Source organism: Diaphorina citri, unplaced genomic scaffold (genome assembly GCF_000475195.1).
Source record: "Diaphorina citri unplaced genomic scaffold, Diaci psyllid genome assembly version 1.1 scaffold240, whole genome shotgun sequence".
NCBI classification, from domain to species: Eukaryota; Metazoa; Arthropoda; class Insecta; order Hemiptera; family Psyllidae; genus Diaphorina; species Diaphorina citri.
This window is the reverse complement of record NW_007377677.1, coordinates 230,007-257,476: the sequence shown is the minus strand read 5'-3', so window position 1 is coordinate 257,476 and position 27,470 is coordinate 230,007. Positions and strand designations below refer to the sequence as shown.

The 27,470-nt window shown below is 37.9% G+C and overlaps 1 protein-coding gene and 1 long non-coding RNA gene across 2 annotated transcripts in view; both read left to right on the top strand.

Moving 5' to 3' along the window:
* Positions 1-21,713: 21,713 nt before the first annotated feature.
* Positions 21,714-22,626, top strand: LOC113466289. Its single transcript, XR_003390731.1, has 2 exons — positions 21,714-21,907; positions 22,510-22,626. It is a non-coding gene; the product is annotated as an uncharacterized LOC113466289 (long non-coding RNA).
* A 4,041-nt stretch (positions 22,627-26,667) lies between these two features.
* LOC103506520 (maltase 2-like) overlaps positions 26,668-27,470 on the top strand; it is a 4,622-nt gene continuing 3,819 nt past the window's right edge. The window contains exon 1 of the mRNA XM_008470909.2: positions 26,668-26,819. Coding sequence (XP_008469131.1) covers positions 26,700-26,819 — 120 coding nt within the window. The 5' untranslated portion in view covers positions 26,668-26,699. The remainder of the gene's footprint in view (positions 26,820-27,470) is intronic.

The window sequence follows — 27,470 nt, the reverse complement described above, 5'->3', positions numbered from 1 at the left end:
CAAGTGGTTAATGTAATGCTGCTCTTCTTTCTTTTTCTTGTAGTTCTTCTTGTTCTTCTTTCACTTCTCTTTCTTCTTCTACTTTTCCCCCTTCTTCTTCTTTTTCTTCTTGTTTTTCTTCTTCTTGTTCTTCTTTTTCTACCTCTTCTTCTCTTTATTTGTCTTCCTCATTTCAGCAAGATCGTTTACAATACAGTGTTCTTCATTTTTAATTCCTCCATTTTTAAAATGTCAAGACTCTTGATTAGAGGGTGAGTGTAACAAAATAGTGAGAAGTTGGTCATTTTAGAGCGGCACGTTGAATGCAAAGTTTCTACTTGATGAACCAAAGTTAAGAAACATTGCGGTTGGTAAGTATCTGGATGAGTGTCTATCTGGGGCAATCACTTGATGCTTTTCAGGCCAAGTGAGATTTACATGAGGAGGAAGCTTGACCCTATCAGTCCCAGATTTTCTAACTTCCCCAAGGTGTGTCAAACTTACCCGAAAACCCTGTACGTGTTCTTCAAACGTAATTTCCCGCTTTCGCCCACAAAGTTGAACTTTTTTTGACTAGTGCTCCCAAGAGCCCCATCCTTTCTCTATAATGCTTTTACCTCCAATCTGTTTGTATTACAATTGTGTGTAAACATTGTGAACCGAGATAGCGACAAGACAACATTGTCTCCAGAATACAGCTGCTACTGGAGAGGTTCTCAGAAAACAAAATGTTTCTCAAAAGAAAAAAGGGTCCCGGAGTTTTGAATCTAGTTGAAATTGAAAAAATAAAGGGTTGTCTTGGTTTGTTTCGTTGTTGAAATTGAAATACTCGTGGGTAGCTAGGAAATAAAGGGTTTCCTTGGAACAATCTTCCTTCAAGCAAGTGATTGAAATAAAATCTTTCCTTGAACAATCTTCCTTCAAGCAAGTGATTGAAATAAAATCTTTCCTTGAACAATCTTCCTTCACGCAAGTGATTGAAATAAAATCTTTCCTTGGAACAATCTTCCTTCAAGCAAGTGATTGAAATAAAATCTTTCCTTGGAACAATCTTCCTGGAGTTTGGTACTGGATTCACAATTTCACACGCATTTGGATTCACAGAGGTTTGAAATTTAATTTAGCATTCACTAGCATTCACGAGTATGCTTATCAGACGTGTGTGTGCTAAATTGACGGAAAATTTGATGGAAATTGGGATTAAATTTGGACGTTGTCGCGTCTCGTCCATCTAGTAGCTTATTGGTCTAGTAGTCAATGACCTGTCAGAGAATTAAAATTGATTAAAAAAAATGGGAATTGCCAGCCTAGTTAGCATAGTTGGTAGTGCGTCTGCCTTGTAAGCGCTAGGCCGCGGGTTCGATTCCCACCCGTCTTTCCTTGAACAATCTTCCTTCAAGCAAGTGATTGAAATAAAATCTTTCCTTGAACAATCTTCCTTCAAGCAAGTGATTGAAATAAAATCTTTCCTTGGAACAATCTTCCTGGAGTTTGGTACTGGATTCACAATTTCACACGCATTTGGATTCACAGAGGTTTGAAATTTAATTTAGCATTCACTAGCATTCACGAGTATGCTTATCAGACGTGTGTGTGCTAAATTGACGGAAAATTTGATGGAAATTGGGATTCAATTTGGACGTTGTCGCGTCTCGTGCGTCTAGTAGCTTATTGGTGTAGTAGTCAATGACCTGTCAGAGAATTAAAATTGATTAAAAAATGGGAATTTATCTAAAAATCAGATGATAGGTCACCCCACAGATAGGCAAGAAGTGGGTAGCCATTTTGCTGTGTGACCGTATCAAGTGTAAATTGTCATGCAAAATACACGCGATTCCAATGGAAAGCCTAATTGAATTTTTCCCACGTTGTCAAACTGACGATAAATTTCACGAAATTAAAAAATACCGTACCTACACCTATGTTCCAACTTTCCCATTTCCCTCTAAGCACGTTATCCCATGTGCCCGAAAATTAATAACCCCGTGCGGAAATTTCAAAATTCACGCATCAATTTAATTCCGAGGCATCAAGATAAATTCAATTTGTTATAATAAGCTGCTCAGATTAAATGAACTGAAAATGTATGACGCCCCTCCGACCCCTTTACGTCAACCTAAATTTTCCCCCGTAACCAAAATTTCCCTCTCCTCCCTTCAAAATTCCCCCTCCTAACTTCAAAATTTCCCCCTCCACATTTGTCCTCCCTACCTAGAGAAACTTTTTGCCCGAGAAACGAAATTCCCTCGCCGCCTAGCCCCAGTTATGTTAGGGTTTAGGACGAGGGGTTTCCAGTGTTTCCACACCAAATTTCAAGTCAAATATAGGTAAGTTGACAAGGAGACGGTGTTGTTAATGATCCGAATTCTAGATTAATTACCTCTCAATTGACGTTATTCTTTTCTCTTCCTCCTTCTCTTTCTCCTCCTCCTCACTATCTTCCTTTTCCTACTCCTCCCCTTCTTCGTCGTCATTCTCTTCAACTTTCTTCTCTTCCTTACTTCTTCCATTCTCCTCCTCTTCCTCTTTCTCATTCCTCCATTCTCCTCTTTCTACCTAATCTTCTTACACTTTTATTTTTTTTCCATCCTTTTATAAGCTTGCCACAAATGGTAGGGATACTTGTTTCAAGTCTAAATAGCACAAATGTATTGCAATATTTGTTATAGTAGGTACAATCATAGGTAATATACTTTTTACTTTCCCTCAAGGAATGAAATGATTAGGAGGGAAGGGGGAGGTTCTGTTTGTTTATTATAGAGAAGATTAGGTATAGACCCTATTTTTAACAGAAAAAATAAAGTGTTCATATTCAATAAGTCGACCGAATTTAAAGTCCATCGGAGCAGTAAAAGTACCTCAAAAATTGAGTTACAAGATTGGAGGGTTTTGTAAGCGCTAGATCGCGGGTTCGATTCCCGCCCGGGGCGGATTTTATCCTGAATAGATAAGGTTCGTTCACGGAACGGCTGATTTTCTCCTATCCTGTCTTCTTTCTCTCTTCGCTTTCAGGATGATAAGACCTTAGCAGTTACAGTTCCCTGAATCAAACCTCTTCGAAAAAAGTCTTAAAGGTAATAAAAAATGTAAAAATACCTAGGTAGGAAAAACTTTAGGATCTGAAAAAAACCTTCAGGGCTTTTTCTACCCACACCAGCCCACACATAGTCGACCGGCCGTCAATCAACGGCCGGCCGGGAGGGGTTTCCAGTGTTTCCACACCAAATTTCAAGTCAAATATAGGTAAGTTGACAAGGAGACGGTGTTGTTAATGATCCGAATTCTAGATTAATTACCTCTCAATTGACGTTATTCTTTTCTCTTCCTCCTTCTCTTTCTCCTCCTCCTCACTATCTTCCTTTTCCTACTCCTCCCCTTCTTCGTCGTCATTCTCTTCAACTTTCTTCTCTTCCTTACTTCTTCCATTCTCCTCCTCTTCCTCTTTCTCATTCCTCCATTCTCCTCTTTCTACCTAATCTTCTTACACCACACACCTGTTCTCTGCCTTTTTTTCTTCTTCCTTTCACATCATCCTGTTGCCACACCGAATCTACCTTCCTCTCTCACTTTTTTTCTTTCCTTTCTTTCTTTCTTTGAACATTGAGAAGAAAATGATGAAGAATAGAAAGATGAAGAGGAAGAAGAAAATCAGGAGGAGGAGAAGGGTAAGAGAGAGATCTTTGGGAAAAGAATTTGAAGGGCGAAGAAAGAATGAACCCACATATTGCCAAAGAGAAGTGAATATCAGAACAGAGAGTGGTGGGAGAAGGAGGAGGAGAGTGAGGGAGAAGGAGAAAAAAAATGGAAAACGTCTTGGATATAAATGACTCCATTGAACATTTCTCATCGTATGAAATGAAAATATATGGCAACGGTTGAAAATATATGGCTTGTGCGAAGGGTATGTTTGGATTCCGAGGAACAAGAAGGAATGCCTTTCCAAAAGCTTGATATTTATTATATGTGTAGGCATTCCTGTGAGTTTCCGTCAATGCAACTTCGCCGATTGTGCCTCCTAGCTCGTTAGTCGTTAGGAAGGAGCATTTGCCAATGAATCATTGAAATTAAGCTACATGTTTGGATTCCGAGGAACAAGAAGGAATGCCTTTCCAAAAGCTTGATATTTATTATATGTGTAGGCATTCCTGTGAGTTTCCGTCACTGCAACTTCGCCGTTTGTGCCTCCTAGCTCCTGAGTCGTTAGGAAGGAGCATTTGCCAATGAATCATTGAAATTAAGCTACCTACTGTCCTACTCCACGTTTAGTGAACCATTTGGCACGTTGAACATTTGACCATCCCGATGAATAACAGAAGCAAAGCAACGTTGCGTGTGGTTGGTATATAAAGATGGTTGACCATCTGGACAATTGCGTGGGGAAGGATTTTCCCGCTTCCGCTCAGGCTGGGTCAGTTTAATTTGAAGAAGGTGGCTTGAAAGTGAATGGATGGTAAAAACACCGTCACTAAAAATATTAGCAGTTTTAACCCTCTGTGAAAATAAAGACCACTCTAGAAACACCCTGTAATCTATTGTTTTCAAAATCTTTCTTTATCACCCTGTACTTTGTTTGAAAATCTTTCATTGATATTGGCAGGGGTTATGATCGTTGTATTGTTAAGAGACTCTTCTCTAATAACTGTATTGAATCGTTATGGGTTATACGAGTGTACCTCTTTGGAAAAACCATTCCATTCTCCAATTATAAAAAGCAATACGACTTTACAATCCTCCACCTTTTGTTCTATCTGCCCCCCCCCCCCTCCTCTTTGTATGCGATTTCTAATATCTGATGTATATTGTTTCCCTCTGTATATCTCTGATATATATCACCATACCCTCCATACAACACACAGTACAATGTACAACACACAATACAAAATATACAACACACAATACAATGTACAACACACAAAACAATATACAACACACAATACAATGTACAACACACAATACAATGTACATGCCTGAAGAATTGAACCTGTCAAAAAAAAGTCTTTTTTTTTTTAATTTATGTAGAAACGAAACCATAAATGCGATTCAGAAATGTCGTTCCCCGCTAATTTCACTAGGTACGCTAAATTTTCTAACTTAATTTGGACTCAAACCACTAACCTCCAGATGCAGAGTCCTCCGTGCTAACCACCATAGAGGTTGATCATAAAGAAAATTGTAGAAATAAATAATGTGAAGGTAATGAAGAATTGAACGTAAGAAATAATAATTATGTTTGAAAAATAAAGAAACAAGTGGGTACTTACTGGTAGGTATTAGAATTGAATGGTAGTAATCACATCTGTCGTTCAAGTCATAGTATGCTCACTCCCATTAAATTAAATGTAAAATATTTGATCGTTCATTGAACGTATTGTGACTGGAGCCTAACCTGAACGGATAGTAGGAATCAGATTTTAAAGCTTAAGAAACAGAAAAATTTATCATTTAAATGCGAAATGAATACCGACATACAATTAAGAGTATTTATTAGTTAGGTATTTATTTATTTACTAGTTTCTATTTTCAACTTTTTGTATGTGAAACCTATACACAATGTAATGAAAAACTATTGGAATCTGTTCAAATTTTCAGGGAAACGGGTTATCTCAATTTATCAGAAAACATACTAAGTTATTTATTGAGGAATTTGCTATAAAGAAAAAAAAAATCGGAAAAAAGCTAGGAATATAATTTAGAACATCAACAATTCAGCACGGAATGATTTAAAAACAAAAGTTAAACATTTATTAATTTATGAAACAAAGATTAAATAAAATAAGAGCTCTGCTTTACTGTTTATCGGTTACCTACTTCAAAACTAACATCTCATTGGACTATACTATTCTGAGAATTAACGAATTTAATGATTATGAAATCAAGAAGCAATTAAAATGGAAATCGAGTAATCAAAAATTTAAAATCGTAGTAGTTTTATTGTGTGATAAAAAGTAGGTGCCATGCTCTCCCCGTTAGCCGTTAGTACACTGATAAAAATCAATCACTGACCAACCTTACTGTAGGGCTGGTGGCGTTACTATGGCTGTTGGACTGCAAACGCCATTCCAATGGAAAGCCTAATTGAATTTTTCCCACGTTGTCAAACTGACGATAAATTTCACGAAATTAAAAAATACCGTAATACCTACACCTATGTTCCAACTTTCCCTTCTCTCTCTAGCACGTTAACCCATGTGCCTCTCCCTTCTCTCTCTAGCACGTTAACCCATGTGCCCGAAAATTAATAACCCCGTGCGGAAATTTCAAAATTCACGAATCAATTTAATTCCGAGGCATCAAGATAAATTCAATTTGTTATAATAACCTCTTCACGCCCAATGTCCTCGCCCGAGGACAAAATTTTTATAGTACTATGTGCCCAGGTCTCAAAAGTGTTTTGTAGTACTATGTGACCGGTGTCCTCGCCCGAGGACAAAATTTTTATACTCAGGGCTTTTTCTACCCACACCACGTCACTGCTCGTATAAAACCTTTAACTTTTCACATAAACTTGAAATGAAATGGATTTTCTTCTCTTACAATCCTTCCCCATCCACCCTATGAAATGACACAAAATTCAATGTGCCCCAAGGAACTAATATTTCTCCAATGTCCCTTGGCACTTACTTGATGACAATTTGGAAACACAAACTTCTGGATGATTTGATATTTATGAAGCTCTTGCTTGAGTGGATATCTACGGGGTAGGTACCTATCAGTGTATCCTTTTACTGTGAGTTTTATAGGTTAGGTAACTTTAGAACTTACCTACAGATGAATGGATAACAATTTTGCCTCAATGATTTTCTTTCAGTATGTCGGTGTGTCCGATTTTGACAATATTGGAAGCATATTTTTCACTTCACAGAGGAGATTTTGTTAGTAGCTATATTTTAGTCTTTTCGTGGTCCGTCGGAGCCTTTTTTCGGGGTACCGCTAGATATCACTAAACCAGACGGTAAATCGTACATTAGAAGAGGTAAGAACGAAGTTTATGAAAAAAATATGATTGTAAATGCGGAACATTTGACAAGGTTGAAAGGTATCTCTAAGCTTTGGACAGTAATTTCGCCCTTACCCTTCTCTCGCTTTTATTTTCGACCTTAGAAATGGAGGCCCTCAGCACGAATTTCTTACAACGCCCCTGCTATCTATTTTCTCCCATAATTCTTATTTTCTGTTTTAATTTTCGCCGTCCGAAAAACCATTATACTTTCTTTATTATTTGTTTCAGAAATTATTATCTACGAGCATTTCAGAGTTTATGAGCTACCAGTATTATAAGGGCAATGAACCTCAAGGAATGAAATGATTAGGAGGGAAGGGGGAGGTTCTGTTTGTTTATTATAGAGAAGATTAGGTATAGACCCTATTTTTAACAGGAAAAATAACAGTGTTCATATTCAATAAGTCGACCGAATCACCGAATAAGTCCATCGGAGCAGTAGAAGTACCTCAAAAATTGAGTTACAAAAATTGAGTTCGATTCCCGCTCGAGGCTCATTTTATCCTGAATAGGTAGATAAGGTTTGTTCTCGAAACGGCTGTCTTTCTCCTATCCTGTCTTCTTTCTCTCTTCGCTTTCGGGACAATAAGACCTTAGCAGTTACAGTTCCCTGAATCAAACCTCTTCGAAAAAAGTCTTAAAGGCGACCGGGCTGCTCGGCGGCGCTGCCGGGTCGCGCTGCCCGGCAGCTAGGATCGGAACGCCACCTTTAAGCGCTAGATCGCGGGTTCGATTCCCGCCCGGAGCGCATTTTATCCTGAATAGATAAGGTTCGTTCAAGGAACGGCTGGCTTTCTCCTATCCTGTCTTCTTTCTCTCTTCGCTTTCGGGATGATAAGACCTTAGCAGTTACAGTTCCCTGAATCAAACCTCTTCGAAAAAAGTCTTAAAGCTAATAAAAAATGTAAAAATACCTAGGTAGGAAAAACTTTAGGATCTGAAAAAAACCTTCAGGGCTTTTTCTACCCACACCACGTCACTGCTCGTATAAAACCTTTAACTTTTCACATAAACTTGAAATGAAATGGATTTTCTTCTGTTTTCTTGAATAAACACTTCTATAAAAAATATAAACAAATATAAGGAACACTTCTAGAAAAGTCACCCATGTCTTATCAGTGTTATCAGTTATCACTATAATCAGTTGTGATGGTCCAGCACTTGCACTTGATGGTCCAGCACTTGCACTTGATGGTCCAGCACTTGCACTTGATGGTCCAGCACTTGCACTTGATGGCCTAGCTCTTGTACTTGATGGTCTCTGAAGGTTACCAATATCACCAAAACTTGAGTCTGAAGATTCACCAGCAGATTCTACATTTGGTGAAGTTCTGGAAGAAGCATGACCACTGTTGTCCAGGTTCAAGTCTCTTTGTTTGTTTGTTTGTTTAGAGCTTAGGCGGTATGTATAAAACTCTTATTGTGTTCATGTATGATTGAGCTATGACCTCTCGAACTTTGCTAACAATGTTCAATACCTATGTATGCCATGTGTGTGATTATGTACCTATATGTTTTTCAGTTCGTACCTACCTTGTATGTAATTATGTATATGTTTTTCAGTATGTATGTAGGTACTTTCCATGTATGTAATCATGTATGTTGTTTTGGTGGAAAAGCTCAACTTGATTCTGAAAGCTGTTTTTATTGTTTCCGACTTTCTTTTGCGTGTTTTCCTTACGTCGAATTGTTCTTGGTAAATGTCTTTGGATTTTCACCTTTTTCTTCTTCTTCTTCTTCTTCTTCTTCTTCTTCTTCTTCTTCTTCTTCTTCTTCTTTTTCTTTTCTCTCTCTCTCTCACTCATTCTCTCAGGAAATCTCATTTGGTTGAAGTGAAAAACAAAGAGAAAGATCGAGAACAAGAAAAAAAGAGAGAACTTAAGGCTAAAGAGTGGAAAGAAAGAGACATAGAAAGAGAAACATAGAAAGAGAGAGTGTGAAAGAGAGAGAGAGAGAGAGAACCTCCTGGTGAGAATTTGCAATTAAAATCTGTATTGACCATGAGGGATTGCCTGCACATAGCCTTTTGTTTCTTTTGTAAGCGAATAATTACAACACATATTATAAACAATACTTCTTACTTGATTTTCAGGACGAGCCAACCCTGCCTCGGTGGTATAGTGGTCAAGACGCTCGCCCGGTAAACAGGAGGGCATGGGTTCAATCCTAGCCGAGGCATGGAAATGTATCCTCATTTGTTTGATAGTTTGGCCACATAATAATGGATCTCTAAGGGTTAGGCTATAGGTTACCTTCCACTCCAAAACTCGCTGGAGAATGATCCCCGGTCATCACCCATTAGTCGCGCGGTCTAAAGTTGAATCAACAACAAACAACTACAAATTCGAAAACAACAAAGATTGATTTATTTAATTAAATTAAAATGCTATCTATCAAATTTATTTGCTCGTTTTGATCCTTGAAATCTGCAGCATGATATTAAATTAATAGTGTTTGTTGAAATTGTAAACTAGGTATGTATTAAACATTCTAAAGTACCTACCAAGACATACACACATAATATTAGGAGTTAATCCAAGGAAGTTAATATTGGTGGAGATGTTGTCTCTCTCTCTCTCTCTCTCTCTCTCTCTCTCTCTCTCTCTCTCTCTCTCTCTCTCTCTCTCTCTCTCTATTTTCCTTTATTTTTTTTTCACTCTCACACTCTCTCCCTCTTCTTTGATTCTCTCTCTCTCTCTCTTCTATTGTACAATGTACAGTCGTGTTTGTATAGGTATGCCTTGATTTACTCTGTTTTCCCTCTGTTTTTCAATTGTTTACATCCCACCTTCCCTCCTTATGTATTTTTTTTTAAACTTCTGTTTCTCCCTGTTCCTTTCTCTCTCTCTCTCTCTCCCTCATTTTATCTTTCCATCTCCCTCTCTCTCTCTCTCTCTCTCTCTCTCATTTTATCTTTCCATCTCTCTCATTTGTTATAATAAGCTGCTCAGATTAAATGAACTGAAAATGTATGACGCCCCTCCGACCCCTTTACGTCAACCTAAATTTTCCCCCTTATCCAAAATTTCCCTCTCCTCCCTTCAAAATTCCCCCTCCTAACTTCAAAATTTCCCCCTCCACATTTTGTCCTCCCTACCTAGAGAAAGTTTTTGCCCGAGAAACGAAAGTCCCTCGCCCCCTAGCCCCAGTTATGTCAGGTTTTAGGGTGGGGGCCCCTCCTATCTTTTTCCCTCCAGTTTGGGGAAAATTTGTCAATGTCATGTCACCCACACCTAAGCCGTTTGTGTTAAATATTTTTATTTACTTTTTTTTCCCTCGGAGCTACCTGACCTGTCCCGGTTTCTGGGATTCCGGGACAAGGGAAATGTGTTCGGGAAAATCTGGAGACATAACACGTTGCACTGGTTCCCTATGGATCATTGAAGTTAAGCAACGTTGCTTGTGGTTGGTGTCAGGAAGGGTTCTTTCACCAACCCCACTCACGTTTGGTAATGTTAAGAGGTGGGTGGCTCGCCATCTCGCCCTGGCCCCTCCTATCTTTTTCCCTCCAGTTTGGGGAAAATTTGTCAATGTCATGTCACCCACACCTAAGCCGTTTGTGTTAAATATTTTTGTTTACTTTTTTTTCCCTCGAAGCTACCTGACCTGTCCCGGTTTCTGGGATTCCGGGGAAAGGGAAATGTGTTTGGGAAAATCTGGAGACATAACACGTTGCACTGGTTCCCTATGGATCATTGAAGTAACGTTGCTTGTGGTTGGTGTCAGGAAGGGTTCTTTCACCAACCCCACTCACGTTTGGTGATGTTAAGAGGTGGGTGGCTCGCCATCTCGCCTCTGGCTAAGGGAAATTTTGTTTTGAATTGAGAAGTCTGTCCACACATAGTCGACCGGCCGTCAATCAACGGCCGGCCGGGAGGGGTTTCCAGTGTTTCCACACCAAATTTCAAGTCAAATATAGGTAAGTTGACAAGGAAACGGTGTTGTTAATGATCCGAATTCTAAATTAATTATACCTCTCAATTGACGTCATTCTTTTCTCTTCCTCCTTCTCCTCCTTCTTTTTCTCCTCCTCCTCATTATCTTCCTTTTCCTACTCCTTCCCCTCTTCGTCGTCATTCTCTTCAACTTTTTTCTCCCCCTTACTTCCTCCATTCTCCTCCTCTTTCTACCTAATCTTCTTACTCCACACACCTGTTCTCTGCCTTTTTTTCTTCTTCCTTTCACATCATCCTGTTGCCACACCGAATCTACCTTCCTCTCTCACCTTTTTTCTTTCCTTTCTTTCTTTGAATATTGAGAAGAAGATGATGAAGATGAAGTTTAAGACGAGGACGAAGAAGAAGAAGAAGAAAAAGAGGAAGCAAATCAGGAGGAGAAGAAGAGTAAGAGAGAGATCTTTGGGAAAAGAATTTGAAGGGCGAAGAAAGAATGAACCCACATATTGCCAAAGAGAAGTGAATATCAGAACAGAGAGTGGGAGAGAAGGAGGAGGAGAGTGAGGGAGAAGGAGAAGAAAAAAAATGGAAAACGTCTTGGATATAAATGACTCCATTGAACATTTCTCATCGTACGAAATGAAAATATATGGCAACGGTTGAAAATATATGGCTTGTGCGAGGGGAATGTTTGGATTCCGAGGAACAAGAAGGAATGCCTTTCCAAAAGCTTGATATTTATTATATGTGTAGGCACTCCTGTGAGTTTCCGTCAATGCAACTTCGCCGTTTGTGCCTCCTAGCTCCTTAGTCGTTAGGAAGGAGCATTTGCCAATGAATCATTGAAATTAAGCTACCTACCTACTCCACGTTTAGTGAACCATTTGACGATAGCACGTTGAACATTTGACCATCCCGATGAATAGCAGAAGCAAAGCAACGTTGCGTGTGGTTGGTATATAAAGATGGTTGACCATCTGGGCAATTGCGTGGTGAAGGATGTTCCCGCTTCCGCTCAGGCTGGGTCAGTTTAATTTGAAGAAGGTGGCTTGACAGTTGACTGTAGTTGACAGTGAATCAGTGAATGGATGGTAAAATGATATTGGGAAAATCCTACAATGCTGCAGTGAGCACCAAAGTTGTGACATAATAACACAAAGAAACTGCATTTACATTTTTTTACAAATTAAGCTACCTACTCCACGTTTAGTGAACCATTTGACGATAGCACGTTGAACATTTGACCATCCCAATGAATAACAGAAGCAAAGTAACGTTGCGTGTTGGTTGGTATATAAAGATGGTTGACCGTCTGGGCAATTGCGTGGTGAGGGATTTTCCCGCTTCCGCTCAGGCTGGGTCAGTTTAATTTGAAGAAGGTGGCTTGACAGTGAATCAGTGAATGGATGGTAAAACCACCGTCACTAAAAATATTAGCAGTTATACAGTGACCTTTTAACCCTCTGTGGTCTATGCCAATCCATGAAGAGCATGGATGATGGAAATTAGTACCCTACACGCCTTACACTTGAATTTAGACCACGCTACGCCACTGTAGTCAAGACGCTCGCCTGGTAGACAGGAGGGCGCAGGTTCAATCCTAGCCGAGGCATGGAATTGTATCCTCATTTGTTAGATAGTTTGACCACTAATAATGGATCTCTAAGGGTTAGGCTATATGGAGAATGATCCCCGGTCATCACCCATTAGTCGTACGGTCTAAAATTGAATCAACGACAAACAAAACAACAAAGATTGATTTATTTAATTAAATTAAAATGCTATCTATCAAATTTATTTGCTCTTTTTGATCCTTGAAATCTGCAGCATGATATTAAATTAATAGTGTTGAAATTGTAATTTATCTATGTATTAAACATTCTAAATTTCTAAAGTACCTAACTACCTACCTACCAAGACATACACACATAATGTTAGGAGTTAACCCAAGGAAGTTAATATTGGAGGAGATGTTGCTAATCCTTTTCTAACTTGGTTTGGGGAGCTTTGGCAATAATTACCCCCATGAGTTTATCTCTAAATATCCTGCTGTGCAGTTGTAAGCCCCGCCAAGATTTGCATAAGCTTTCCTCCATTATGACCTCATAATAGTTTGGTCTACCTTCCTGTATAGTCTGCTTTAATATTACTTGATCGTAAATCTATGGTTACATTTATCTATCTATCTATTTAAATAATATAATTGAATAAAAGAAGTGAGTACTTCAGTTTTAGCTTGACAATATTCCGTTTTGATGGTCTGTTAATTGGCTATAGGTAATTTTGTTTGCTTCACTTTTGTTTCACTATACCTGGAAAGGCTGGGTACACCCCGTATTCCAAGTACAGAATCGAACCCAAAGACCTCCGGTGTGCTCTCTTTGTTTGTTTGTTTGTTTAGAGCTTAGGCGGTATGTATAAAACTCTTATTGTGTTCATGTATGATTGAGCTATGACCTCTCGAGCTTTGCTAACAATGTTCAATATGTATGCCATGTATGTGATTATATATACCTATGTTTTTTTCAGTTTGTACCTACCTTGTATGTAATTATGTATAATTATGTTTTTCAGTATGTATGTAATCATGTATGTTGTTTTGGCGGAAAAGCTTAAGTTTATCCTGAAAGCTGTTTTTATTGTTTGTTTCCGACTTTCTTTTGCGTGTTTTCCTTACGTCGAATTGTTTTTGGTAAATTTCTTTGGATTTTCAATCTTCTTCTTCTTCTTCTTTTCTTCTTCTTCTTCTTCTTCTTCTTCTTCTTCTTCTTCTTCTTCTTCTTCCTTCTTCTTCTTCTTCTTCTTCTTCTTATTCTCCTTTTTCTTCTTCTTCTTCACCTTTTTTTCTCCTTTTTCTTCTTCTTTTCTCTCTCTCTCTCTCACTCATTCTCTCAGGAAATCTCATTTGGTTGAAGTGAAAAACAAAGAGAAAGATCGAGAACAAGAAACAAGAGAGAACTTAAGGCTAAAGAGTGGAAAGAAATAGAGAGGAAGGGAGAGAAATAGTGTGAGAAAGAAAGAGAGAGAGAGAGAACCTCCAATAGAAGAAAGAGGAAGTGAGACAAAGAGGGAAGAAAAAGAAATAAATAAATATGGTTAAAAAAAAAGGTAGAGAGAGGAGAGTTAGAGAAAGAAACAAAGAAGAGGGAGAGAGAAAGAAGAACGAATGAGAGAAAGAGAGAGAGAGAGAGAGAGAGAGAGAGAGAGAACCTCCTGGTGAGAATTTGCAATTAAAATCTGTATTGACCATGAGGGATTGTCTGCACATAGCCTTTTGTTTCTTTTGTAAGCGAATAATTACAAAACATATTATTATAAACAATACTTCTCACTTGATTTCACAAAGCTTATCCTGACCTCTCTCCTTCTCTAATTCTTTCTGTTTCTCTCTCTCTCACTCTCCTCTCTCCCCCTTTCTTTTTTTTTCTTTTATTACCTGATGCTTACAGATTTCTCTATTTTCTTCTTAATTCTTCTTCTTCTTCTTCTTCTTCTTCTTCTTCTTCTTCTTCTTCTTCCTCTCCTTCTTCTTCTTCTTCTTCTTCTTAAAATATTCTTTACGTCAGTTCTTATTAGCTCCTTTTCTTTCTTCATCATTATATTACTTACTGTTAGTCTTTTTCCCTTTGATCATTTTATTTTTTCCATAACTTCATTTGCAATTTTATTAATATTTTTTCTCTGTCATCGTATCTTCTTGTTTGTTTTTCCAATACTTTCATTTTTTTTTCCCCGAGAGGAGTTTCATTTTAGTTAGGTAAAATTTGTGAGTCTTCCTAGTGATGGAATTATTTTGCTTACCTACATACCTATAACGAATTAGTTTTCTGTAGGCTATTTTGCACCGTAGTTTCCATCTTAGCCCGGTTCCCGCCAGGTCACGAGCTCCAGCCACAGTAGTCAAAATATACCTAGGTACCTACTAGGTTAACTAGGCTGTCTTTTTTTATGTTTGATAGAGGGAACTGTAACAGCTAAGATGTTATCGTCCCGAAAGCGAAGAAAAAAGGAAGACAGGATAGGAGAAAGCCAGCCTTTCCAAGAACGAACCTTATCTGTTTAGGATAAAATCCGCCCAGGGTAGGAATCGAACCCGCGACCTAGTGTTTACAAAACAAAAGTGCTACCTTTCCAGCTAACTAATTCAAAATCAAAATATTCTTCTCTTCGATCCAATGGGAGTATTCGCATTTTTATCGTTCAATTCACAGAATACTTACTCCCATCTATTCACCTGTAAAATATTTGATCGTTCATTGACTGTGGTGTGACGAACGAACCTTATCTGTTTAGGATAAAATCCGCCCAGGGTAGGAATCGAACCCGCGACCTAGTGTTTACAAAACAAAAGTGCTACCTTCCCAGCTAACTAATTCAAAATCAAAATAGTCTTATCTTCCATTCAATGGGAGTATTCGCATTTATCGTTCAATTCACAGAATACCTACTTACTCCCATCTATTCACCTGTAAAATATTTGATCGTTCATTGACTGTGGTGTGACGGGAGCCTGAAGGGATAGTGGGAATAGGCCTTCATTAGGCACATTTTCAGTATGAGGTAGATCTGGTAGATAGTTGTAAAAGCCTCACGTTTGGTGATGTTAAGAGGTGGGTGGCTCGCCATCTCGCCTCTGGCTAAGGGAAATTTTGTTTTGAATTGAGAAGTCTGTCCAGCTCAAACAGTTTTTTCATTTGACTTTAGAGGGGTTTCCAGTGTTTCCACACCAAATTTCAAGTCAAATATAGGTAAGTTGACAAGGAGACGGTGTTGTTAATGATCCGAATTCTAAATTAATTACCTCTCAATTGACGTTATTCTTTTCTCTTCCTCCTTCTCTTTCTCCTCCTCCTCATCTTCTTTTTCCTACTCCTTCCCTTCTTCGTCATCATTCTCTTCAACTTTTTTCTCCCCCTTAGTTCTTCCATTCTCCTCCTCTTCCTCTTTCTTATTCCTCCATTCTCTTCTTTCTACCTAATCTTCTTACTCCACACACCTGTTCTCTGCCTTTTTTTTCTTCTTCCTTTCACATCATCCTGTTGCCACACCGAATCTACCTTCCTCTCTCACTTTTTTTCTTTCCTTTCTTTCTTTCTTTGAACATTGAGAAGAAAATGATGAAGAATAGAAAGATGAAGAGGAAGAAGAAAATCAGGAGGAGGAGAAGGGTAAGAGAGACCCCCCCCCCCCCCCTCTCTTTGTATGCGATTTCTGTATATTGTTTCCCTCTGTATATCACCATACCCTCCATACAACACAATACTATGTACAACACACAATACAATGTACAACATAAATACAATGTGAAAGGATATTCACTAAATCTGGGACATGCCTGAAGAATTGAACCTGTCAAAAAAAAAAGATCTTTTTTTTTTTAAATTTACCTATGTAGAAACGAAACCATAAATGCGATTCAGAAATGTCGTTCCCCGCTAATTTCACTACGCTAAATTTTCGAACTTGATTTGGACTCGAACCACTAACCTCCAGATGCAGAGTCCACCGTGCTAACCACCATAGAGGTTGATCATAAAGAAAATTGTAGAAATAATATGAAGGTAATCAAGAATTGAACGTAAGAAATAATAATTTGGTATGTTTGAAAAATAAAGAAACAAGTGGGTACTTACTGGTATTAGAATTGAATGGTAGTAATCACATCAGTCTGTCGTTCAAGTCATAGTATGCTCAGTGCTCACTCCCATTAAATTAAAAGTAAAATATTTGATCGTTCATTGAACGTATTGTGACTGGAGCCTGACCTGAACGGATAGTAGGAATCAGATTTTAAAGTTTAAGAAACGGAAAAATGTATCATTTAAAAAATGCGAAATGAATACCGACATACAATTAAGAGTAGGTATTAAATTTGTTAGTTAGGTATTTATTTATTTACTAGTTTCTATTTTCAACTTTTTGTATGTGAAACCTATACCTACACAATGTAATGAAAGACTATTGGAATCTCTTCAAATTTTCAGGGAAACGGGTGTAAATAGGGTAAGTGTACCATTTATTCGCCCACCTAAAAAACGTACCATTTATCGGCCCACCTGCACACATTTATTTTTCTAATTTTTGTTTTTATGACTAAAATTTTTGAATAGCACTGGTTTGATAACAGTCTTTAAGCCCTTTCTTTTGATGAAATTGAATCTTGGAAAAGTTCGTCCAGTTCAGACTTATGTGGCGTATGGTAGGAGGGCCAATAAATGGTACGTTTTTTAGGTGGGCGAATAAATGGTACACTTACCCTATCTATGTATCCGTTTTCATGCAAAGCTATACTTGTCTCAGGGCACCAACAATTCAACCTAGAATTCGAAAATTTTATTGGACTACTCTTTTGATCGCAATATTCTTTCAATTTATCAGAAAAGAAACAAGTTACTTATTGAGGAATATTATCTCAATTTATCAGAAAATAAACAAGTTATTTATTGAGGAATTTGCAATAAAGAAAAAAAAATCAAACATAATTATTAATATTTATAGAAATCTTAGAACGGAAAAAAAATCTAGGAATATAATTTAGAACATCAACAATTCAGCACGGAATGATTTAAAAACAAAAGTTAAACATTTATTTATGAAACAAAGATTAAATAAAATAAGAGCTCTGCTTTACTGTTTATCGGTTACTTCAAAACCAATATCTCACTGGACTATACTATTCTGAGAATTAACGAATTTAATGATTATGAAATCAAGAAGCAATTAAAATGGAAATCAAGTAATCAAAAATTTAAAATCGTAGTAGTTTTATTGTGTGATAAAAAGTAGGTGCTCTCCCCGTTAGTAAACTGATAAAAATCAATCACTGACCAACCTTACTCTAGGGATGGTGGCGTTACTATGGCTGTTGGACTATAAACAGTTAGAATTGGAAAATAAAAATTGAATTTTCGACCTTTTACAGTTATTTTTTCGGATTTTTGACCTCAGATTTGGATTTTTCCCAACTTTTTACATAAAGGAATCGACTATTTATTTATAATTTTTACCCATTTGCAACTGCTCCATTAACCACTCCAGCTGAGTTTAGCCTGATCTGGTTTAGCCTTTGTGTTTTTGAAACTGAAGAGAACATAATGAAAAGAAGACTGGAATGAGAAGAAAAAGTAGCAGAAAACACATTTCAGTACCCAATTTATTGAGCTTTAATACTTGGCAAACTTTTCTGATCAGGTAAGCGGAGGAAGCAAGGGGAGAGGACTAGAAAACAGAGAAAAGATCAGAAAATTTAAGTTTATCAACTTTGAAAAACTTATTATTAGAAAGAAAATATGGTCACTGAAGGAATAATAGAGAGTATAGGTACTCGTAGACTTTTTTTTTCCTCGAAAATGGCATTTTTACCAGGGGAGAGGACTAGAAAACAGAGAAAAGATCAGAAAATTTAAGTTTATCAACTTTGAAAAACTTATTATTAGAAAGAAAATATGGTCGCTGGAGGAATAATAGAGAGTATACTCGTAGACTTTTTTTGTTCCTCGAAAATGGCATTTTTACTTTTTTGTTATCCTGCCTTAGGATTCTCTACAGTTTGACAAGAAATGGATTGATAAAATTCATTAAAACAGCACAACAATTTTATTTTTGGTGCTCAGATATCTATAACTTTTTTTGGGGAAGGGGGGGGACCCAGTTTTTCTCCTGACTTTTTTTTTGCAAAAATATTCGTTAGGCTTTTTTGTTTCTTAAGCGCCGATAAAAAAGATAAAATACACCTGAAGATTAAAAACACAAAAGGGGGATTTTTCCCTCCCAATTAAACTTTCGCCGGGGATTTTATGTCTATCATCACTTGACGTAAGTTATTATCTGTTAAGTTTGATATACTTTCCCCCTCCTTTGAGATTATCTCCCTATTTTTCCCTCCCAATTAAACTTTCGCCGGGGATTTTATGTCTATCATCACTTGACGTAAGTTATTATCTGTTAAGTTTGATATACTTCCCCCTCTTTTGAGATTATCTTCCCTTCTTCCCACCTATTTTTATTGTTCTTTGTAATGAGAAGTCTCCATTAACTTTATTTAAAGGTGTACGTGTTTTTGTGAAGGTAGGTTTTTGTTAAGATGAAAAGCTTGTTTAGGTTCTTCTTCAGATCGAAATAGGTAGACTTTTTTTTCTCTTTTCTTGGAGGTACCTAGGTAATTATTAGGGCTTAAGACTTAGAAGAAGTTATTCTTTCTTTAGAGAGCATTTCTTTAAAAGTCCTTTTGGTTTTCACTTTTCGGTGTTGGATCTACCATTTAACCCTGTTCAAAATATAGGTAGGTATAGACCTTCTTTTTTTTAAAAAGAGGTTTGACAGAGGGAACTGTAACTGCTATGGTCTTATCGTCCCGAAAGTGAAGAGAGAAGGAAGACAGGATGGGATAGCCGTTCCGAGAAAGAACATTATCCCATCAGGATAAAATCCGCCCCGGGCGGGAATCGAACCCGCGGCCTAGCGCTTCCAAGGCAGACGCACTACCAACTAAGCCAGTGGTTCCCAACTGGTGGTCCGCGATACAGAGCTAGAACTTTTTGGGCCGCCAAAGCTGTAAACTACACGATAATAAGGAGAGCGGCTGTCTTGTTTTGTTGGTAAAATATTCAACTTTAGCATACGATTCATTTTTGGGGGGGGGGGTGGTCCGCGAAGTGATCCTGATTTTCGGAAGTGGTCCGCCAGCCAAGGCTTATTGGGAACCCCTGAACTAAGCTAACTAGGCTGGACAAGACCTTCTTTTGAAAACCAGTTTACTCCTATTGAGCATATTGCATACACACAAAATTACTAGGCATTCATACAATTGAGGTAAAAAAAAATCATCCAAGTATACGTGGATGGGTGGTTGCCGGCTGGCTGTGCATTCACGGATGTTCCATTTGATGCTGGTTTTTCCCGGCTCCACTCAGACTTGGTGAAGTCGAAGTGAGTGGAGTTCGCTTGTAGGCGAACGGAGGGTGAAACCCCCGTCTGGGACAAAAAAAAAGTCTGTCTAAAGTAGATAGGTTATTTAAGAAGTCGTAGAAGAAAAATTCCGTTGTTCCTCATTTTTCCTGCTCTTTGACTTTGAAACATCACCCAAGTAAGCGCAACTGTTCTATTTCCATATTTCAATAATCTCTTTACACTGGATTTGCCACCATCGGTCGCTACTCACTTGAAGTAGCGCAATCCAAGGACAGCGCCAAAAAAATAATAATAATAAAATGAAAAAATCGACCCCCTGTACAAGCCTAGTGTGATACCCACTCGGCCCCGGAGGTTAATGTGAATTTTTTTAATATTTCCCTTGTTCATTTTCTAGCTGGACAACCACGACCAGCCCCGATTCACCTCTAGGCTAGGTCCCCGTGACGTCAAACTTCACGATTTACCGGTATTTTTTAAATCGATTTATCTCGGTATTTAGAAGTCGTAGCTTCCCACCTATTTTTATTGTTCTTTGTAATGAGAAGTCTCCATTAACTTTATTTAAAGGTGTACGTGTTTTTGTGAAGGTAGGTTTTCGTTAAGATGAAAAGCTTGTTTAGGTTCTTCTTCAGATCGAAATAGACTTTTTTTTCTCTTTTCTTGGAGGTAGGTAATTATTAGGGCTTAAGACTTGGAAGAAGTTATTATTTCTTTAGAGAGCATTTCTTTAAAAGTCCTTTTGGTTTTCACTTTTCGGTGTTGGATCTACCATTGAACCCTGTTCAAAATATAGGTAGGTGGTACCTAGGTATAGACCTTCTTTTTTTTTAAAGAGGTTTGACAGAGGGAACTGTAGCTGCTATGGTCTTATCGTCCCGAAATCGAAGAGAGAAGGAAGACAGGATAGGAGAAAGCCAGCCGTTTCGAGAACGAACATTGTCTCATCAGGATAAAATCCGCCCCGGGCGGGAATCGAACCCGCGGCCTAGCGCTTACAAGGCAGACGCACTCTACCAAAGACCTTCTTTTGAAAACCATTTTGCTCCTATTGAGCATAATGCATATACACAAAATTACTAGGCATTCATACAATTGTAAAAAAAATCATCCAAGTATACTGATCCTGTTCGACTTCAGTAAGGCTTTCGATCTAGTTTCCCACAGAATACTACTGGAAAAACTAAGGACATTCGGCCTAGTTTCCCACAGAATTTCTCATGGTGGTGGGGGACGAGACGAGGGTGCTATCGCACGGTCAACTTCCGGTCGGCAGCTCAGATCACGATCTCATCTAGGTATTTAGTTCTCAGCTTATGAGTGTTGTTCCATTAATTATGTATTGTACCATGTTAAACCCATAAAATACACGAGACCTTGTTTAGACTGCTGGGGTAAAGGGACTTTTTAGTCTCATTCGAGCAGGATAAACAAGGTATATTATATTCTATTCTATTCTACTTGGATGGGTGGTTACTACGAGACCTTGTTTAGACTGCTGGGGTAAAGGGACTTTTTAGTCTCATTCGAGCAGGATAAACAAGGTATATTCTATTCTATTCTATAAACAGGGTAAATTCTATTCTGTATAAACAGGGTAAATTCTATGCTGGAGCGAAGAGAGAAGGAAGACAGGATAGGAGAAAATAAGCCGTTCCGAAAACGAACCTTACCAGATTAGAATAAAGTTCGGCTTAGGCGGGAATGGAACCCGCAACCTAGCGCTTAGAAGGCTGACGCGCTACCCTCCAAGCGAACTGGGGCGGATTTCATCCTGAACGGATATAAGGTTCGTTCTCGGAACGGCTGACTTTCTCCTGTCCTGTCTTCCTTCTCTCTTCGCCTTCGGGACGATAGGACCTAGGCATTTACAGTTCTCTCTGTCAAACCTCTTTTAAAAAAAAATCTCTGCATTTATTTTTTCAGGATTTTCAACCAATCCCAGGCCTTGGTTACCAGTAAATCCCAACTATTACTACCTCAACCTGGAAGCCCAGAAGAAGGCTGAAGTGAGCCACTACAATATAGTCAAGAGATTGATCAAGCTTAGACAAAGCAAGGTGTTTCAACTGGGGAAGCTTAAGCTTCATGTGCTTGGAAAATATGTGCTCGGGTTTACACGGTAAGTCATGATTTGATCAGCATTGTAATTTAAAACAAGAGAGCCCACCTCCTAAAAGTTTGGACTTAACTTGGAGGTGTAATGATACACCCTGTTTTTAAGAGGTTTGATAGAGGGAACTGTAACTGTCAAGGTCGTCCCGAAAGCGAATAGAAAAGAAAAGACAGGATAGAAGAAAGGCAGCCGTTCTGAGAACAAACCTTATCTGTGTAGGATGAAATCCACCCCGGGCGGGAATCGAACCCGCGGCCTAGCGCTTACAAAGCAGACGCTCTGCCTACCAAGCTAACTTGACTGGTATCCCGTCTTCCTTCTCTCTTCGATTTTGGGATTATAAGACCCTAGCAGTTACAGTTCTCTCTGTCAAACATATTGAAAAAAGTGAAAAAGAAATAAAAGATTCGTGTTTCACCGCCGCCGGCGCCGTTTTTATTTCGTAGCAATGAAACAACTGCTACATGAGACTCTTGTGGTCTGTGCCGTACAGTGATGTAACCTATCTGTTTAACATTATTTCTTACCGTTTACCTATATGTACCGTACCATACCGTAAATATAAACCTACTAAACCTAGCCAATAATCGCTATCTCTCTGATTTCAGGTCTCTACCAGGGGAACCCGCCTATCTTATCATTATAAACCTGAGCAGTTTCCAAGAGGAAATCCTGCTGTCTAAAATCATTCCCGAGGTGCCTTCCCTATATGTTCATACTGCTAGTGTTAACTCCGAATATAAAATAGGGTAAGTGTAAGTACTAAGTACCTATTGAATTAAAAGATAGGGTGGACTTCTGGACTTCGTATCTGGAGGTTGGTGGTTCGAGTCTAAATCAAGTCATAAAAAGTTATCGAAGTGTAGTGGGGTCCCAAAACAGAGCGAGGTCCTTAATAGTGGTAACTTGCCTCGGTGGCGTAGTGGTCAAAACGCTCACCTGGTAAACAGGAGAGCGTGGGTTCGATCCCAGCCGATGTATGGAATTTTATCCTCATTTTTTATAGAATTTGATCACAGTACATAATGATAATTCTTTGTTACACCTATGTTTAATGTTGTAAGATAATAGTCATCGATGCTAAATAAATAAATTCAATTCCAATATTATCTAGGAAATCGGGTACAGAAATGCTGTTTTAATTTAAAGATTTTTGATATTATACTTAGGTAGGTGTGCCATTTTCTCTATAAAATATCTTCCCATACAGTATCTTGGTCTTTATTTGTAATTTTATCTGTATTTTTGGTAACTACAGACCTACTACCTAGATGTCCTATTGATAATAGGTTTGCCGAAGAGAGATGAAATTTGGTCTTTCCTGGTATGGTCCAAGGACAAGGACTAAACTGTTATGATTAGGTGAAAATCAGACCGTGACCGGACCTTGACTGGCACTATAGTGTGAATCAGGCTTTAGTTGACCCGAAAAGTGTACACGGGACTTTCATGGGTGAATTTCCTATGGGGCGTTTTTAGGCTGAACACCCTGTATAGTATATCCTGCACTATATGAAATATTTAAAATTTTACAAAATTAGCTAATCAGATTGCCTGATTTATTTTTACTAACTTTAATGTTAAACTGTGGTCTTGGGCATGAATTATTAGGTTGTTGTTTTATGTGGAAGTAATTGAACGTTTTTGTGTTTTTCCAGACCGAATTGTAAGTTGACCTCTCTTGGCCCAAGGACAAAATGGAACGTTAAACAAAGCTTGGACTGGTACATAAATTTAGCAGATCGTAACCACCAACCACTTACGGAGTCAAATTGTTATAGAAATGTGTATAAATTTTCACGCATTATTTGGGATTTGAACTCACACACTCCCGCTTACCAGAAGAGAGCCTTGACCACAAAACCGATAACATTAGAAACTGTAAAAATCGAAAAGAAATGGAACTCTAAAAGAAAAACAAACCTCTCTTCGCCCAAGGACAAAATGGAACGTTAAACAAAGCTTGGACTGGTACATAAATTTAGCAGATTTTCACGCATTAGTTGGGATTTGAACTCACACACTCCCGCTTACCAGAAGAGAGCCTTAACCTCAAAACCGATAACATTGGAAACTGTAAAAATCGAAAAGAAATGGAACTCTAAAAGAAAAACAGCAGGTGTGAGTACTTTATTAATTAATATTAATCATCATATATTTTTTCAATACTTATCAAAGAAACAAGGTTACAAATTTTATTATACAACAAACTCAATACAAGGGAAAGCGTGGACAGCTAAGGCCCGGATTTATCAGGTTCCTGTAGAAATGTTTGGTGAAGTATTCTCCGAGACATTGTTGGAACACTCTCCAAACGTTCTCAGAGGTCAACAAATATTTCACCAAGGACTCTACAAATCCGGGCCGAAGTTACTTGTGTTTTATTGGCAACGAATTTTCAGAGAAACAAACATCTAAATCGTTTATTTTGCTTTCTCCATCGAGGTGTTATTTTGTAGTTTTCTACCAGTTATTGAGTCACTCACATATTTCCAATACTTAGGATGTTATTTGAGCCTTCTACACTTATATCTTCGAACATTCCATGAGCAAAAACTTAAAAAATAAATAGGTACATAGGTACGTATTCCGGTTGCCTATTTTTTAATTGCCCAAAACTGCAAATATCTCGGCTCTCTAAAACGTCGCAAAATGCAAAGTATTCCACCTATACAAAGAAGAAAGAATTACCTACATAATTTAGTCAAAACTTCATTTAGTTCAGAGCCTCTCTATTACCCCTTAAAACTTTTGCTACAGACAACAGCTTAGAACCTAATAAATTCTTTGCGTACAAAATAAAAACATCACTAATCCTACTTTACTGTGGAAATATTTCACTAGAGTGCAATAAATAATGGCGTCAATGGTGAAATTAATAAAGAAGAAAAAAAAACCTCCATTTTTACTGCACACGTTCGAAATCGTGCAAAGTCCAAGCCTTTTGCTAAGTCGGCCCCGGAGAATCGAAGATTTCTTCTTTTCAATACTTATCAAAGAAACAAGGTTACAAATTTTATCATACAACAAACTCAATACAAGGGAAAGCGTGGACAGCTAAGGCCCGGGTTTATTAGGTTCCTGTAGAAATGTTTGGTGAAGTATTCTCCGAGACATTGTTGGAACAGTCTCAAAACGTTCTCAGAGGTCAACAAATATTTCACCAAGGACTCTACAAATCCGGGCCGAAGTTACTTGTGTTTTATTGGCAACGAATTTTCAGAGAAACAAATATCTAAATCGTTTATTTCGCTTTCTACATCGGGGTGTTATTTTGTAGTTTTCTACCAGTTATTGAGTCACTCACATATTTCCAATACTTGGGATGTTATTTGAGCCTTCTACACTTATATCTTCGAATATTCCATGAGCAAAAACTTAAAAAATAAATAGGTACATAGGTACGTATTCCGGTTGCCTATTTTTTAATTGCCCAAAACTGCAAATATATCGGCTCTCTAAAACGTGGCAAAATGCGAAGTATTCCACCTATACAAAGAAGAAAGAATTACCTACATAATTTAGTCAAAATTTCATTTAATCACTATCTTGCTACTCATATGGAAGACTTCACTCTGTTCAGAGCCTCTCTATTACCCCTTAAAACTTTTGCTACAGACAACAGCTTAGAACCTAATAAATTCTTTGCGTACAGAATAAAAACATCACTAACCCTACTTTACTGTGGAAATATTTCACTAGAGTGCAATAAATAATGGCGTTCATGGTGAAATTAATAAAGAAGAAAAAAAATTTTAATGCACACGTTCGAAATCGTGCAAATTCCAAGCCATTTGCTAAGTCGGCCCCGGAGAATCGAAGATTTCTTCAGAAACGAATGGGTTAAATTAAACGTTCGTCGCGGAAAACGCTGTTTTTCCTGATAAGTAAAAATCTGGTGTGAGCATCACACGACTTTGCTTACCCTATCGAAAATTCTTGATTGAGTTTCTTAGGTATGGCTTGGGGGGTCACTAACCCTACTTTACTGTGGAAATATTTCACTAGAGTGCAATAAATAATGGCGTTCATGGTGAAATTAATAAAGAAGAAAAAAAACCTCCATTTTTACTGCACACGTTCGAAATTGTGCAAATTCCAAGCCTTTTGCTGAGTCGGCCCCGGAGAATCGAAGATTTCTTCAAAAAATAACATTGATTCATTTTAATCCTCGCGCTCTCCGAATTCGGAAACAAACGGAAACGTAGGCATACGAAAAATTTCAATCAAAATAATAGAAATTAATTTACAAAAGCTACATACTACTCTAAATAATCTATAAAATATGGCTAATCGATTAAGGGCATGGTAAACTACATAACAATAAATTCAATATGGATGCGAAATATGGTATGTACAAAAGATGTGAAAATAGAGAAGAGAAAACTTCAGTCAACAAATATTTTTTTACAAAGGGAATATATTGGATTACGAAATACCTACAAGTAGAAAAAAGATATACCACCGTGACCGGACCTTGACTGGCACTATAGTGTGAATCAGGCTTTAGTTGACCCGAAAAGTGTACACGGGACTTTCATGGGTGAATTTACTATGGGGCGTTTTTAGGTTGAACACCGTGTATAGTATATCCTGCACCATATGAAATATTTAAAATTTTATAAAATTAGCTAATCAGATTGCCTGATTTATTTTTACTAACTTTAATGTTGAACTGTGGTCTTGGGCATGAATCATTAGTTGTTCTTTTATGTGGAAGTAATTGAACGTTTTTGTGTTTTTCCAGACCGAATTGTAAGTTGACCTCTCTTCTTATTATGACCAAGGAGAAAATCTGATGCCGTTCAACTTCTTCCTGATTACCAATCTGAATGCGTCCTCTACTGCCCAGGACTTTCAGGATGTCATCAGCATGTGGCTTGATAATATGCCCGCGGGCAAATGGCCCAACTGGGTGGTAAGTTATTATTCCTTTACCGCTATTTCTATTATACAATTGTTAAATCTTTTTTTTTACATAAATAGAACACCTGTTAGATACTATCAATCAAAAATCAAATCAAATCTCCAATAATGTGTGGTAAAGCAGAGCTTTTTCACAACTTTTGCGGATATCACACTGCAATCAATGGAGGAGTTGCAATTGGGAAAATATTATTAATAAAAGGTCGATTCCTACGTAAAAAGTTGTGAAAAATCCGAATCTGCGGTTGCAATTGGGAAAATATTTTTAATAAAAGGTCGATTCCTGCGTAAAAAGTTGTGAAAAATGCAAATCTGAGGTCAAAACTCCGAAAAAGTAACTTTAAAAGGTCGAAAATTCAATTTTTAATTGCCGTTCTAATGAAAAATTTCAAAGAGTTGTGACGTCAGATTTCACGTCAAAATGCGCAGAAACGCTTGCGCAAAAATAAACGAAGCGGGAGTCATAAATTATGACGTCATCGCCTACGGGAGCGTATGCCGTGACGTCAAAGTTCACGATTTACCGGTATTTTTTAAATCTGACGATCTCGGGATCTAGAAGTCGTAGAAGAAAAAGAAAAATTCCGTTGGTCCTCATTTTTCCTGCTCTATGACTTTGAAACATCACCCAAGTAAGCGCAAC